General features: G+C 32.7%; 1 protein-coding gene across 1 annotated transcript; it reads right to left on the reverse strand.

Moving 5' to 3' along the window:
• Positions 1–1,469: 1,469 nt before the first annotated feature.
• On the reverse strand, positions 1,470–9,687 carry LOC123668509 (protein SCAI). The gene is made up of 9 exons (XM_045602243.1): positions 9,596–9,687; positions 9,340–9,522; positions 8,285–8,638; positions 7,758–7,996; positions 7,314–7,493; positions 5,401–5,661; positions 4,648–4,818; positions 2,702–2,904; positions 1,470–1,840 (listed from the first exon to the last, which is right to left on the reverse strand). The coding sequence occupies exons 1-9, from the start codon at positions 9,682–9,684 to the stop codon at positions 1,790–1,792; spliced, it is 1,731 nt and encodes a 576-aa protein (XP_045458199.1). The 5' UTR covers positions 9,685–9,687; the 3' UTR covers positions 1,470–1,789.
• Between the last annotated feature and the right edge of the window lie 6,469 nt (positions 9,688–16,156).

Below are 16,156 nucleotides of genomic sequence, written 5' to 3' on the forward strand. Positions count from 1 at the left end.
TTCGTAACTTTAAGTTAAATTTGAACTAGATAAACTTTTATTTTCAATATAAATTTTATAAGTACCACACACACAACAGTACACTTACAACTTTCTCTTACTTTCTGTAAATAATAAGTAGGAATTGGGAATTATGCTATGCTATTTGAAGTATGAGTCGAATCTTATGTAAGCATCGCTTTAGCACTTATCCATAGTTATTAATTAATAAACCAGCATTAAAATTTATTACTAAGACTTTATTCGTCTGAATTTTTATATTATGACAGGCTATTTAAATTTTAACTACTCGTAATGTCAGTGAGATATAGAGGAACGAATACCACGAGGGACAAAGTGAAATGAAGTACATAAGCAGGTATTACTTTTAGCAGGTTTTACTTAACTATTACACTAACACCAGCAAATATTTATCTAATTTTTTGAAGTGAAATTTCTTCAGTATCGTTGTGATTTGAAACTCGAAGAGACGAAAACGTATCACGATAAAGGAAAAACTACACAAATGAACCTATAGGAAAATGAAAATAAAAAGAATGAAATAGAATAAATTACTGCTCAAAACGCATAGTAATAATAATAATAAAAACTCTTTATTGTACACCAAGAGTGAGCAAAATTACAAAAATAAAAACAGGAGATAAGTAAAAAAGGCGGCCTTATCGCTAATAAGCGATCTCTTTCAGGCAACCTATGATGCTTATGACCTTTTTCATAAGACAATGATCACTGTCGATAGAACAAATCGCAACGGCCTGTCTTCCTACGACTTTTCAGAAGTTTCACTTCTGCGTGTGTGTATTGCGCACACACGCATAACATACACTATTCCAATATTTAAATTAAGCCTACATTGTTTTTTAAAATGTAATAATTAATGTCTATGTCACAATTTTTTATTATCCGATAGTTTATCAATAAACATTTCTCAGTGAACTTCTATCACTTTTCTTTAAATGCTTGTCTATATTTTGTAACATTTAAAATTTAAATTTAAATTTTTATTAATCTTATAGTTCTTTCATTTTAGTTCTCACTTGTGTAAGTAGTAGTTTTTATTTTTGGTTTAGCACGTCACTCATAATAATGTTTGGATGTGTTGGAAAATGTAGTCTCTCTCTTCCACGCACTTTTTTACACTGTAATGTTTGTTTTTGTATGTTTATTACTATTTAAATGTAATCCGGCATTATATATTTTTAATGTCTTTATTTATCATAATGCTCTTTTGTATTACTTATTTTAAAAGCTTATCTATACTATACCTGCAAAGTTTCATCGTCTTAATATATATTGTAGCTTTTGAAGTGAAATTTCTTTAGGCGCATGAAGGGCAAACATTTTTATGGTATTTTTTGCTTCTTTTTACTTGTTGGCTTTTTGTTTTTTTTTTTCAATTCATTTTTTTTTTATTAGTCTGCCAAAGAAGTTTCACTTCTTACAAGTGTACTTTGTACGCACACAATTTTTTTATTGTACACCACGTACGTGATGTAACATTTTGCATATATTTTTTTTAATTTCTTAAATATAAGTTCTTCTAGTATAATAATTTCACACACCTTCTCACCACTTAAGCATTTACATACAATAAAACTTACATAATAGATTATTTTAAAATTGGTTCAGTTTTTACAAATTTATGAATGTCACGTTATTTCCGAATTCTGCTATACTCAAAAGTCGATCACTTTATATGCACTTTGAAATAATATATACTCCATTACACCCTCAAATTACAAACAATGGTAAAATAGCTTCAATATTTTGTAAATTCGGTCTAGTTGGTTTAGTCCCTCGTAGTCTCAGGACCCGAAAGATCGTAAAAGTATTCACGAACCTGCAAACAAAGATATTTTCTTAAATTATGTGTTACTTTTACCACAATTTATTTAATAAGTAAATATTATCTAAATTACATATTAAATAATAATTATTTCCAGTCTGGATGTCTGACCTTGTGGTCTCCTCATCGTGTCTCGGAGAGCAGGTTAAACTGTCAGTCCCGGTTATTGTCATTGATAACTGACAGCGATCATTAGTCGTAATAGACCATTCTAGATAAAAAGAAGTCTATTCGCAGTAGTGGGATATCATAATTGATGATCATTCATTCTTCATTTAATATTATACTTGAAACGTAATTGTGTTTTCTCGGAAAGGAAAAAAAACCGATTTCCATTGACATCCATTCATCGATTCCATTACATCGACAAGTAATACAATGTAGGTAGACGAAAAAATAGTCAAGTAAATACGGTTAATCAAAGATTATCCATAAAGTAGTCATAAGATTACGATTTAATTTAAACGAGACCATAGCACAAGCACCAGCTTTCGATTAAAACAAGAACCATCAAAATCGGTACACCAAGCTTAAAGTTATGAGGTGTAAATACAACGCAGGTTTACGAAAAAATAGTCACGTAAATACGCATTATAGATATAGATCTAACTCGAAAAGTACTTATCATATCTCGATTAAATTGAAATGGGCCTCCCCATATGATTTTTTATTAAAAAAAATCACTGTCTACCCAGCAAAAAGTGCTGAGGTAACATACATAAAAAATACAGTGGGATTGGGAACCTCCTCCTTTTTTAAAGTGGGTTAAAAATCAAAACAAACGTTAACCTTCTTATCAAGTAGAGTGTGGGACCAACTTAAGTACCGTTAAAATAATTTAACAATCATATTTACCCCAATGCAGTCTGCTATATCAAGGACGATGGCCATAAGGTCACAGTTCTCCATCAATTCGTCGGGGAGAGGTGGCGAGGCACGCGGTAGATTAGTCCTTGCACGAAATCCTCGGTGTAAGCGCAAAGTACATTCACAGAAAATATATCTCAATATTAGAAGACGTAAGAATTCACAGCCGAGAAAGGCGTGGTAAGTCAAATCTGAAACGCATATATTAAATTATACGTTATTAGAAGCCTAAGATAAGTGATGTAGACACGAATATAATAGGTACCTATGAAATTGCCGTTTTTGATGAAATAAGTTAACGCAAATTTTTTTTCTATATTTTTTATTTTTATTATTCAAAGTTACCCATGGAATCAATGCATTTGTGCAAACTAGTGGTAACTTATTGATGTCTTTCTTGAAAAACTCTGCTGGACGGGAGGCAACAAACTCTTCAAAGGTATTTTGTACTGCCTCTCGGTTATTGAATTTTTTCTCGCCAAAAAGTTATCTAAATTCTGGAAAAAGTGGAAGTCTGTAGGGGAAAGATCTGGCGAGTACGGTGGATGACGGAGAGCTTCCAAACCCAGCTCTTGTAACTTGGAGACCGTCTGCTGTGCAATATAATGTCGTGCGTTGTCGTGCAGCAGCAACGGAGCCGAGCTACTGACCAAAGCTGGTTGGTGACGTGTGAGCTTCCCCATTATTGTGTTTAGTTCTTCACAGTACACATCTGCAGTAATGCTCCTGCCGTTTGGTAAGAAGCTGTGATAAATTACACCGGCGCTAGACCACCAAACAGTTACCATCACTTTCTTAGGGGTGATTTTTCGATTAGGTACTGAACCAGGACACAACTAACATAAATCACCAAATCGTATTTTTCATCACATGTAAAAATGCGATTCAATATGCCTTCGTTTGTGTGTCTGTTGAGCAGTGCAAGGCACATCTCGACGCGTATTTTGCGCTGGCGTTCATTCAATTCGTGAGGCCATTTGTCGAGCTTCTTTACCTTGCCAATTTGACACAAATGGTCCAACATTGTTTTAGTGCTAACTTCGAAAGCTGCTGTTAATTCAGCTGTAGTTTGAGAATCATCAGCCTCCACAATCGCCTTTAATTCGTCATTGTCGACCAGCATTTCCAGCCGACCACGTGGTTCATTTCTCAGGTCAAAACTTCCGGAATGAAAGCGAGCAAAACCAATAACGGGTTGTACGATCGTTAGTAGTGTTCGCACCGTAAACGTCATTGATGTTGCGTGCCGCTTCTGCCGCTTTGCTACCACGACGGAACTCATACTCCATAATTACTCGAATTTTTAACATATCCATGATGACGAAAAACGTACAAATGCGATGTAAACAGAACGCTAAGCACTAAACAAATGACTAATTATAAAAAAAAATTGTATACTTTTAAAATAAAAATAATTTGAAATTCGAGTTCTTAGCGAATTTTTTTTAGGTTTTGAAATAGCCAGTACGACGAAACGGCAATTTTATAGGTAAATACCTAATATATATACGAATATATGTATATACAACGTGTTATTAATCAGGCGTCCTTCCATTTAACTTCGATATCATAACCTAAATATGTTACTTACTTGCCCTAACTCTCTGATAAAAATAAAAAAATATAAAGATTAAAAAAATATGAAGTAGGCATGTGGATTTTGGGATATGATTTTTTTATCGATGGTATTTATATCTCCTATTTTAGTTAGCAAATAAATAAAAAAATAACCTATACGTTTATACAACAATAAGTTAAACGAGTTATATTAAAAGAGGCTTCTATTAGTCTTTTTACCCTCCATTCCGACTTCTGACTCTTTATGTATGTGTTGATTTAGCTCAACTATCCTGCGTTTATTCGAAATAATTAATCATGCCTATCAATTTATTTATTCGTTTTACTTTAATATTAACAAGTTAAATTCCTCTTACCTACTCTTATTCTCATCAACAAATGTATGGCTTCTTTCATGAAAACGTCACGTAAATGTGAACATTTCTCCCACGTTTCCAAAGTTATGGTAAAGATTTCGCAAGAATTGCATAGTCCAGCTATCGGATTGTGTAAGAACAGTGTGAACAAACTGCCATGACTACTCCGATCTGTGGACGTAAAATAATTAAGTTCAAGAGTATACCTGTAATTATTATTACAAAGGTGCTAAACAAAGTTATGGTCCATCTGATGATAAGCGGGTGTCGCAGCTCATGGATGCCGGCAACACCTCTAGCAATGCTGGCGCGTTGCCGACTTTATCCCCGACGCTCCTTAGGAGCTTTGACTACCTTACTCACCAGAGAAACATAATACAACTTGAGAGCAGTGATATTAAACTGTAATCTTTTGTGAGGTTGAGGTACTTTCCCTGATGGGCTGATCCAAATTTTGAGAACGATGTTTTCTGTGTTGATCTAACTCGATGGAATAATATACAACATCGATATTACCCTTATAACTCGACCATTAGAATACAAGTAGACATAAGAATACTCGATTTTGTTTATTAACTACAATATTTGCGAAAAATATTTCGAACCAATATAAAAATAACGAAACGTATTCATTTTTTTTTATTTGACGTTTCTTTAAAAAACAAAATATTAATACTATATAAGTAGTGTATCTTACAGTTATTTTTTATGAGCTCTCATTTCATATAACTAAAGTAAAAAGCAAATAATTACCATTTATTGTAGCTGGTAATGACAATGGTGACATAAGCACTAAGAGAGGCAATCCGAATGTTCTAGAAATATGTTGAAATGCATATGAATTGTCTGAATCAACGATCAAAACGAGTGGTTTTCTGGTGAATGGTTGCAAGTCGCCTGGATAAAGGATGTGCTTGTTTTTATATTTACTGCTGCCAGCTTTTGTTTCCCTGTTGTAATCCCTGTAGATGTCCGATTTAGATGACGTTATCAGGCCACCAATGTCATAAGTATCTGTATAATACAAATAAATAATTGTGTTTATTCTCTAACAAAAAAAAAAAAAACAATTTCTATTTACTTCGACAGATACTTGTCAGTTATGATTCAAATTTATCACTAGCTTTTCAATAAAAAAAGTTAAAAGATTACGCGGTATAACACAAACATTAAAAAAATACAATCAAAATGAGAATTTATTTCTTTTTAATCGTTCTTCTAATTAAATGCAGAAGAGACCGTACACGTTCTTATCTTTTTAAATGTAAGACTATTTAAAAGCAACCGTGGTAAAAATAAAAGCGCCTAAAGCGCTGAGTGTAACCACTTCATTCCCCGGTGCTGCACGCGTCTCTTATTATAATTTTTGTTTGTGCTCAAAGTATGATGAAAAAAAAAGAAACAAATATTGTTTGTGAAGTCAGTTGTGTTTTCATTATAAATATATCTTATTATCAATTCAATTGAATGTTTGCCTCGTTTATTTAAAAACTTACACACAAAATCTGAACCTGAAGTTATTAATTATCTTTTAGTTGGTAGTATGAAAGGTGTCACTTAGGGACCGTACCCCCTTTCCCTTGGTGATACGTCACCAGTGGGGAGGGTTTAGTCTTAAACCTCAGTTTTAAGGCTTAATCTGCCCCCCACCCAAGGTGTGTATTTTTTTAGTACATACAAAGAATCTTAAATCTTTCGAATATAATCTTTAAATCTATAATCTATAATCTGTTTTCTATAATCTATATTCTATAATTCTATTTTCTCTTCTGTGTCTGGTTGTAATATTAAAATAACCGTTTTTTACTAAATGCATATGGATGCACGGTATAACCAAAATAACATTTTTTATAATTTTTGTCTGTCTGTCTGTCTGTCTGTGTGTTTGTTCCAGCTAATCTCTGAAACGGCTAGACCGATTTTGACAGGACTTTCACTGGCAGATAACTGATGTAGTAAGTAGTAACTTAAGCTACTTTTACTTTAGAAATTTATTTATTTTATAACTATGCGAACTGAACAAATATCTTTGTTAAATTCTACGCGGACAAAGTCACATGCACAGTTAGTATATATATAAAATGCTTTGTTAGTACGTAAATAAACAGTTTTCTTTATCGAGGACTCTAGCGAGGAGTTCGTCCGTTGCCTGGCAACGGTGAGTCAAGGTCACACAACACGTTACTTTTCGTCTTAGATATCGTGCGTTTGACAAAAAAAATAAATACACTTGATATCTTACTTACACCCCTTAATATTTCATTCTTAAAATATTTCGTGATTCCTCCCCCCCCCCCCCTTCACGTGATTAATGGATGACCCCTAAAGTCTATAAACTAGATGTTAGAGCTCTCACTGAGTTAGAGTTAGCAATTCGTAACTAATACAATTTCTATATTTATTTAACAATAAAATATTATCTATTTCAAATTATTTTTTATAACTTTTTATATGGTTATTACAAATAATCTTCGTACCCTTGATGTAATTAAAAGTTCTTTAAATTTTAATATACATATACATAATTACATAATTACATATGTACATTAATTCGCAGAATAATTAAAACTCATACTCAAATTAATTATCTATGGAATTTTTAACATTATTTGTAAATAGAACAGGCGGTTTTCATTCTAAAACAAAAAAGCAAAATATATACTCACAATTTTCTGGATGCGTGTTTTGATGAGGATGATAACCGTCTGCAGATATAAAAATAAGTAGCACACCCTTCTTTGGCAGTTCGTTAATTGTGCTAGCAACGTATGTAACAACCTGACAAGCAGACGGCTTGAACAGTAAATATTTATGAGGATTAACATTTCCACTTTCGCAATGTACGCCTAAAATGAAATAATATCTTATTCATTTTTATTCCTTATATTGTATATTTATCTGTCGTAAAACACCATCATTTTCTTGCTTATTAAAAAATGTGTTCCAATCGCCAAGCAGTTGTTTTAATTTCGTAAAATTCGCACAAACATTTCGCAAATGCAGCTTATTGATATAGTTATTACAACAATACGCTAGTATATTATAATAAATTTGTCGCTTAGATAAATATTCTATCAATAAAATAAAATAAAAATGTTTCTTTTGGTTACCAATACGTTTGGGTGTTTTAGATGTTTCTCCAGACGCGTGTGGAGAGTCAACCGATGGATCTTTAATAGGGACATCAATTTCCCATTCCAAGTTTTGTAGCATACGAAACATATCGATTGTCAATTCTGAGAATTTGACGAGTTGTGTACCGCTGCCTATTATAATAGCGTCTTGCAGCTTCAAATTCATTTGGAGTGTTCTTTCAACTGGTGGAATTGTATGGCGACTGAGACGACCGCTGTAAAATTATTTAGATTAACAAAACATATTGTTATACAACCCACACATAAGTATATTTTTACAATTTAACAGTTAGGTTTAAAGAATATTTATTTTCTCATTGAAAACACAATGTCACTTACATGAGAATCTATCAACATATTATTTGGGTAAAAATATAAAAATTATTATTTTATCAGTTAAAAATCTCATAATTTTTTAGAAAATGCTTGTTTTATGCTGATAATGATTAATTTTCACATATAGTAAATGTAATAATGTAGTAAATGTGCTTAAGCATACCTACCTCAAAGTAATAATTCTGTTATTATTTTCTTGGTCTATAATTGACACACCAGGGTCAGCATTGAGAAATGCTCGTACCTCTTCCAAAACGTTTAACCACTCAGCTTGATCATTGGGATCGTATGCTTGTCCATATGCAACAATTTGTTTTTCTAATTCAATCAGGAGATCATTGATTATTTCAGACTGCCTCAAGAGTATAGCGACAACAATAAATCTTGCGTAGTAGCGCAGTTTTTTCACCATAAGTTCTGATTTCGCTTCTTTGCTCGCGAGGTTGTAGTACTGTCGTCCTCTTATAGCCAAATAAAAAGAATAGGCTTCGATGAGATAATTTATTTCACTTGTCCGTAAGCTACCATCAAAGAAAACTATATTTGGAACGAAGTTCCTTATGGGGCGTTGCGGAACCCTAGCAGGCAAAAAACGTCCGTAACGTTAAATAAAAGCATAAAATTATTATGTATAGTCATGTATGATGGCTATACAGTGTCTAATGTATAGTCTAGTGATGACTGTTTTTACTATCGCAGTTTGCTATTATTATCATATCGTTCGGTAATTATTAAATATTTTTATAAATCCTTTTATTAAAATAATTGTTTGTTAGTATAATTTTCTAAATTTTTTTTTTAATTTTTGTTAATAAAGAAATCATAATAAAAATGTATACCCGAATAATTATTTTCTTTATACCTCGAATATAACTTGAAATTAATATTCTATAATAAGGAACTTCGTTCCTATAGTAGTATCTGACGACACCACACGGTTTTTTTTACATAATTATAATGTTAAAGTAAGCCAGTGTAATTATGAAATCAAAAGCAATATCGGGGCACAAAAAGCTTAAAGAATAGTTAATGTCAGTATGTATCTTCTAGTAGATACATCTCTAACCTGTTGGACAGACTCAATTTTATCATTTTTCAACAAAGCATTGGAACTTGATTCATCTTCAATTCAATTTTTAAAATAGGTATAAATTCTATAAAAAATGTCAGTAAAACTAATTAAAAACTTCTTGCAAACGATTGAAAGCAAAATAAATCTTACTAAAAATGATAATATAGTTGTCCTATTTTAGAAGCTATTTCACCAATTTGCCATCGTTTCAAGCCATATCTTTGGTCCAATACGGGTCGAAATTGTTGTTGAAATTTCCAGAGTTTTGCATAAATATCAAAAGTACGGCCAAAATGTGCTTGCCATTGTTTGTTTCCGTATGGAGTAAGTTCTCTGAAAAGTGCATATATGATTATTCAAAAAATAATTAAACATACAGTTATTTTAATATTATTTTTTTTTATACCTTAGTCCATTGAATAGTTGCTTAGATTTTTCGAGTAAATGGCAGAATTCGAGAATTATCTTCCTTTCCTTCTCAGAGATTGGACTCATTGTGATGATTTAATTAATGTTTTGATAATTGTCAGGATCAGAAGATTCAAGTGAAAGTTTAATTTACGCTTGACGAGCACTCGCCTTCCTCGAATTTGTCAGATTTTTCTTTATTAATGTAAATTTCGCAGCTATTTGATTTTATGTTGTTCCAATTGCTTCTTACTTCATACCGATGGCATGTTTTACGTTCACTACCCTCCTTGGAGTAATAATCGGGATTATACTTCTTACGATGTCTGTACGATGTCTTACCACCAACTATAGATTTTGACTCTTGAGACCCATCCTTAACATCTAGTGCTTCAATTTCACTTAATATTATATCCCAATCATCAGGCTCCGCAACTCTAGTAATTTTCGCAATCTGCTTTTTATTTTTGTTACTTTTTGTTCGACAACCTAAACAAGAAAATATTTTCCAATTCTTTTTACGTTTTCTGGGTGTCTCATATAGGTAAGAGGAATCAGAGGAATCAGAGCTGGTTGGCAGGCTCCAAGAACGTTCTACTTTTTTGAAGGAACGAGATTCAGAAAATGCACCTGTAAAATATAAAAACAATATAAATGCCTGCTGTTTTTATGATATAAAAAATAGTCGATAACATTTTGAATATCATATCAAAAATTGACCGCTCCAGCGGGGTTCGAACTCGCGTCTCCGACTGACCGTGTCGGCGCTCTAGCCAATTAAGCATTAAGAACATCGTTCCACCCCGCTGGAGCGGTCAATTTTTGATATGATATTCAAAATGTTTAGAATCCCTAATGTGTGGGTAACACAAAAAAATAAAATCGTACATAATAGTCGATAACTTTATTTTATCACAAAAACGTACATTAAGAACGAAACATTTTATTTATTTGTCCAAAAATCGACAGCTACATTTTATATATCTTAGCCAATACAGACATCTAAACAAAAGCTAATTTCGGATTTTACGTTATTTAAATTACACTGTTTAGGTAGACGAAGTAGACAAAGCTGAGTTCAGGTAGTAAAAACTAAGATAGAATCAAAGTCACAATAAAAATAAAAAATAGATACAATATAAGATATAAAATATCCGTGGTCAATAATGTGTGGATGTGTTATGTGTAATTTTGTGAGTGTGTGTTTTTGGGTGTGGGTATGGATAAGTGACTGTATAGATTCTTATGTAAGTGCTAGCAAGTTTCTCTATTACATCCCTTTTAAAGGAACTTCTAGATGTGGAAAAAGGATCAATGTCAGAAAAGAACTGACAACTTTTGAAAAAGTTATTGAGTATTAATAATTAAAGGAACTGGAATTTCAATTTGACTGTTGAAGATTATCGTTATTGCGCATTATAAAAGTGATTCCAACATACATACATTTTTTTTTTCGTCTTGAATTCTTCACTTGTTTGTACATATTTATAAATATGTCACAAATACTTAAACTAAAGTATCTATACAAATATATAAAATTGAAGTTTCTGTTTGCAATATTAAAATAACCACTTTTTACCAAACGCATATGTAAGTATGCACGGTATATATACCAAAATAACATTTTTACAATTTTTGTCTGTCTGTCTGTCTGTCTGTTTGTTTGTTCCGGCTAATCTCTGAAACGGCTGGACCTTTTTTGACGGGACCTTTACTGGCACATAGCTGACGTAATAAGGAGTCACATACGCTGCTTTTATTTTAGAAATTTATTTATTTTGTAACTCCGCGAACTGTAACTTGTTTTAAAATTCCACGCGGACGAAGTCACGGGCGCAGCTTCTCGTTTTTTAGTGCTTATGTTTGGAATATCGATCATTGAAAATAAAAAGTTTTTTCATTATTTTTTTGATCAACTTGTTAAACAAAAAAATACAGTGTTTTGGACATAAAAAGATAATTTTTTTTGATTTTTTTCACACGAATATTGAGGTTAAGTGAAAAAAATGTAAATACAAAAGTTGTAGATCTTGTTATTACTTACAACTTTTCCATTTAATTTTTTTCCATAGGACTTGTAATTTAGCAGGAAATCGATATAAACCGTTTTTTACCCTTAATGCCATCACTTCCCGACCACAGATCACCCGTGATTTATTTTTCATTTCATTGTCATTGTATTCTATTCCTTTTCCAATGGGTTTCATTCTACTATATTTTTTTTTATTTTTTTCATCAGGCATAAGCATTGGTCTAATGTCATTGCGGAGTAGTATCCTAGCCCAAAAAAACGCTCCGTAACAAAATCAAAATCAAAAACAACTTAATTAATAGGCCCAATGAGCACTTTCAAATTGTCATTTTATAATATTTTTTTGTAATTGCGTACTGAACATTTTTTTAGCTAGTTGTGAATAAAATAAAGTTGTTAAGATAATTTTGTAAAGTAGTTTTTGATTTTTATAGATAAAATTACAATAAAAAATGCATATCCGAATATGTATTTTTATTTATTATTATTTTCTATAAGTGGATTTATATCTATAACTGGAATCTTATTTCTTGTAATTGTTAATTTAACTTTTTCCATTCGTTCAATGTTTAAGACACTTTCCTTCATTTCGTGTTCACAGACTCTGATTGGATGAGCTAGTCCAAATCCTGGCTGGCCTAAATGAGTCCTCCAGACGGGTCTGTCTCGGTATAACCTTGAACAAAACGAAAGTTATTTTTAACAACCAAGTCATACCGAGACTGGTATCGGTCGATGGTATGACTTGGTATTGATTTAGAGGCCGATAGGCGGATTTGGTTAGGCTAGGTGGCTTTTGGCAAGCTTCGTTGAGTCTTCACTTTGAAGATTCCGCAATGCTTGAAGACAAAAGTCTTCGAGCAATGTGTCCTGTCTGTGTTAACATACGGAGCCGAGACGTGGACACTGACAAAGGAACTGGCCCACAAGTTTAAAGTCGCTGAACGTGCAATGGAACGGGCTATGCTTGGTGTTTCTCTCAAAGACAAGATAATAAATGAGACTATCTGCGAGAGAACGAAAGTAACCGACGTAGCCCACAGAATTAGCAAGTTGAAGTGGCAGTGGGCTGGTTACCTATGTCGCAGGACCAATGTTCGCTGGAGCAGATGGGTCCTGGAGTGGTAACCGTGATTTGGCAAACGCAGTGTGGGACGTCGTCCGGCCCGTTGGACCGACGATGTGAGTAAGATTGCCGCTATGGGCTGGATGACGATTGCGGAAAATTGGGATGTCTGGCGCGACCTTAGGGAGGCCTATGTCCAGCAATATACTGCAATAGGCTGAACTGGTGATGATGACTGATGATGTTGATGTTATTATTGTATTAATTTTTACAACTTCATTTCTACAATTTATAACTGCTTTTATACTAAGGCAAATGAATAAGTTATCTTTCTTTCTCTTTTCTTTTTATATTTATATCCTGTGTCATTTTTTTGTGATTTTTTCATGTTTGTCGGTGGGCTTACAATTTTGCTTTATCTTTGTATATTGTTTTAATAATATTTCTAAGACGTTGGTGTTGCTTTCAAAAATCAGAACATCAAATCAAAAATAAGCCTTTCAGAATATCAAAAGGCCTTTGATAAAATAAACTTGAAAAATTTTTAGCGTCTCTGTAAATAAAATTGATAATAGCCATTAATTTCAAAGAGAAAATCGTCTGTCTTCATTTTCAACAACATAAACAAGTTTTTTGAAATATGTAACGTGTTCAAGTTTTGACTTGAAGTATGTAGTTTCTATTTAGTTAGGTGGTTTTTATTCATTTAGATTATTTCAATGGTACATATTTTTCATATTTTTTGTATCGGTTTTTCGTAAAAATTTTGATTAGTCTTTGTCTAATATTACTTTGCCCGTGTTGAACTGTTATATATTCTGTCATGGTTCGTTAATATCTTTCGACCTAGCTATTGTTATTACAATATTATATATATAAACACACACATACATACATATATATATATTTATATATAATATACGATGACGTTTTTCATTTATTACGTTTGTGGCGACATCTATCGCGCAACATACTAACTACATAATTAGAGAAAACTGACGTATGCTACATCAGAGTTTTCAAAGTGATTGAGTATATATACAAAAACCCATAGAGCAACACGGAGGGGAGTAGCCATTGCGTTTGTTACCGATACAAAACTGTCTGTCATTTTTTGCGGGGGGAAATTACACACATGCACACTTTATCTAATTCCCACACAAAAATAATCCTCTGTCACTACGAAACTCACACATACTAAATTAAAATCATACTTACATTTTTCACACACACATAGATACATTCTGTGTCATTACAGTATAATCACACGCCGCAACTACATTGACAAGTTGCTTACAGCCGTGGTTGTAACAACTGTCGATATGAATTATCGATAAATTCAAGTACTCTGTTAGGGAAATAAGGTTTTTAAAGTGATACAAAGTTAAGACGTTATTATAAAAATAGACTTAATTTATTATACTACAAATCAAACATATTCATGTAAAATAAACGATTATAAAGAGTAAAGATTTGATAGTTTGTTTGTTAGCTATGAATAGGCTTCGAAACTACTGGACCGATTCAAAAAATTATTTTACCGTTGAGAAAATACATTATCCTTGAGCGACATAGGTTATACATTTTCAAAAATATTAGGGATCCTCACTGAAACTCCAATAATGTAACCCAAGGGGTAAAAAATTAACCTAAAAAATTCCTTACATTGCGTGCGCTGCAAAAACTAATGATAATAGAAATATATAATGTAGTAAGACTTTGTAGAACACATCATTATCTACAATAATTGTATTTGCTCGTAAACGAAAAAAAAAGCTGACTTCAATTACATCGACAAGTAATACAATATACGTCATGTATACGCGTTATCAAAGGTGGTTACTCAAAAAACAACTTTTTGGGTAACTACTCAAAAAGTTGTTATCAGATCTCGATGAAATTTAAACACGACCACATGATAAACATTAGCTTTCTATTAAATTAAAAATTATCAAAATCGGTCCACCCAGTCAAAAGTTCTGAAGTAACATACTTAAAAAAATACAGTCGAATTGAGAACCTCCTCCCTTTTTGGAAGTTAATTAAAAAGTGTCGAGGCAGCATATGTTTAACTATTATAATTATGTCACAATACGTTTGGTGCAAGGTTGTTGTGCCAAACAACGCCAGTCTACAATAAACGATTTAAAGTTAATATACATTTTGAGTCATCTGCTAGATTTAATGATTTGTTGATGACTCTGAAAGGATGGACATTGTTAATTTTCAAAGTTGATAAATCTAAGCTTCATTTCACTACTATGACTAAGGTGAACCATATCTTGATTACCTTGTACATGAGACAAAAAAAAAACTTACGGGACAAAAACAGTGTGGCGTTAGTGTTGGTTTGGTGCCCTCGACTAACCCCTTCATACATTGTTTGCCAACACTTGAAAGTTGGTATTGATATGATCTGAACAAATTACACTATTTTTTTTTTTGGGCGTCCAGATTAGTCTGTTATTACAAAAAAAATTCTATGTATCCCTTAAATTTGGATTTTTAGAAAACCTGCCAAATTTTTATGTAAAACATTATGGTCGAAGTTCACATTAAGTAATTCTAGTAAAATGTATTAATACTCATAATACGTGTATTATATTTGATTTAATGCAATTTTATTATATAACTATTGGACGCGCCAGCGCGTTAACTTTGATTAATCAAGAAAATAATAACGCATCGAATGCACCGCGCCGCGCCCGCTAATTTGTTTCGTAAACCTACGTAGTTTTGTGCCGTCTGATTAATATTGCCTACCGTAAATCTATAATTATCCGCTTTGGGAGTTGTGTAAGTGAAGGGAAGAAGACTGTATCAGCCCTGGACAAAGTGTTACGGCGCTCGTCGTGTGCCCGAAGGACAGCGGCGGCGGCCATTTAAGAAGAAGCTTGCAAAGGTCAGTTTCCCTTCCTCCATAATTCCAAAGTCCCTACGTCCCATTTACCTGTGGGATCGAGCAAACAAAAAAATATACAGTCCACTAAATCGCCGCTTAGAATTTCGTATACCCGCGCCACCATTGCTGGTCCTTCGAGCCGGATTTCGAAACCGCTAATTGTTAAATAGTTCTAAGTTTATAAGATTTGCACGTAGGTAATTGATTATTCCGCGCATCATATTATCTCGTTTCTAAAACAAATTAATTTCGTTCGTCCCGCATTGCTTAGGAAATAAGGTAATTTTATATTGATTTGTTAAGTACCTACACAGGCCATACGTAACATATTTATCGTAATATTAGTTATTTTACATAGTAGTTGTCTCCCGCTTAGATATTAATTAGTCTATTGATTAAATATATCGTCTAAATTACGTAATTACGTACGTGAAATAAAAGAATACATCTGTTCATCGTTTCGAGTACCTAATCTTAGATAGGAACAACCGTGCGTGACCTTTAACTGCACGCGGCTAATAAGTAATAACTTTACGCCGTAACAAACATTACTCGCGTA

This window comes from Melitaea cinxia, chromosome Z, assembly GCF_905220565.1.
Source record: "Melitaea cinxia chromosome Z, ilMelCinx1.1, whole genome shotgun sequence".
Lineage (NCBI taxonomy): Eukaryota > Metazoa > Arthropoda > Insecta > Lepidoptera > Nymphalidae > Melitaea > Melitaea cinxia.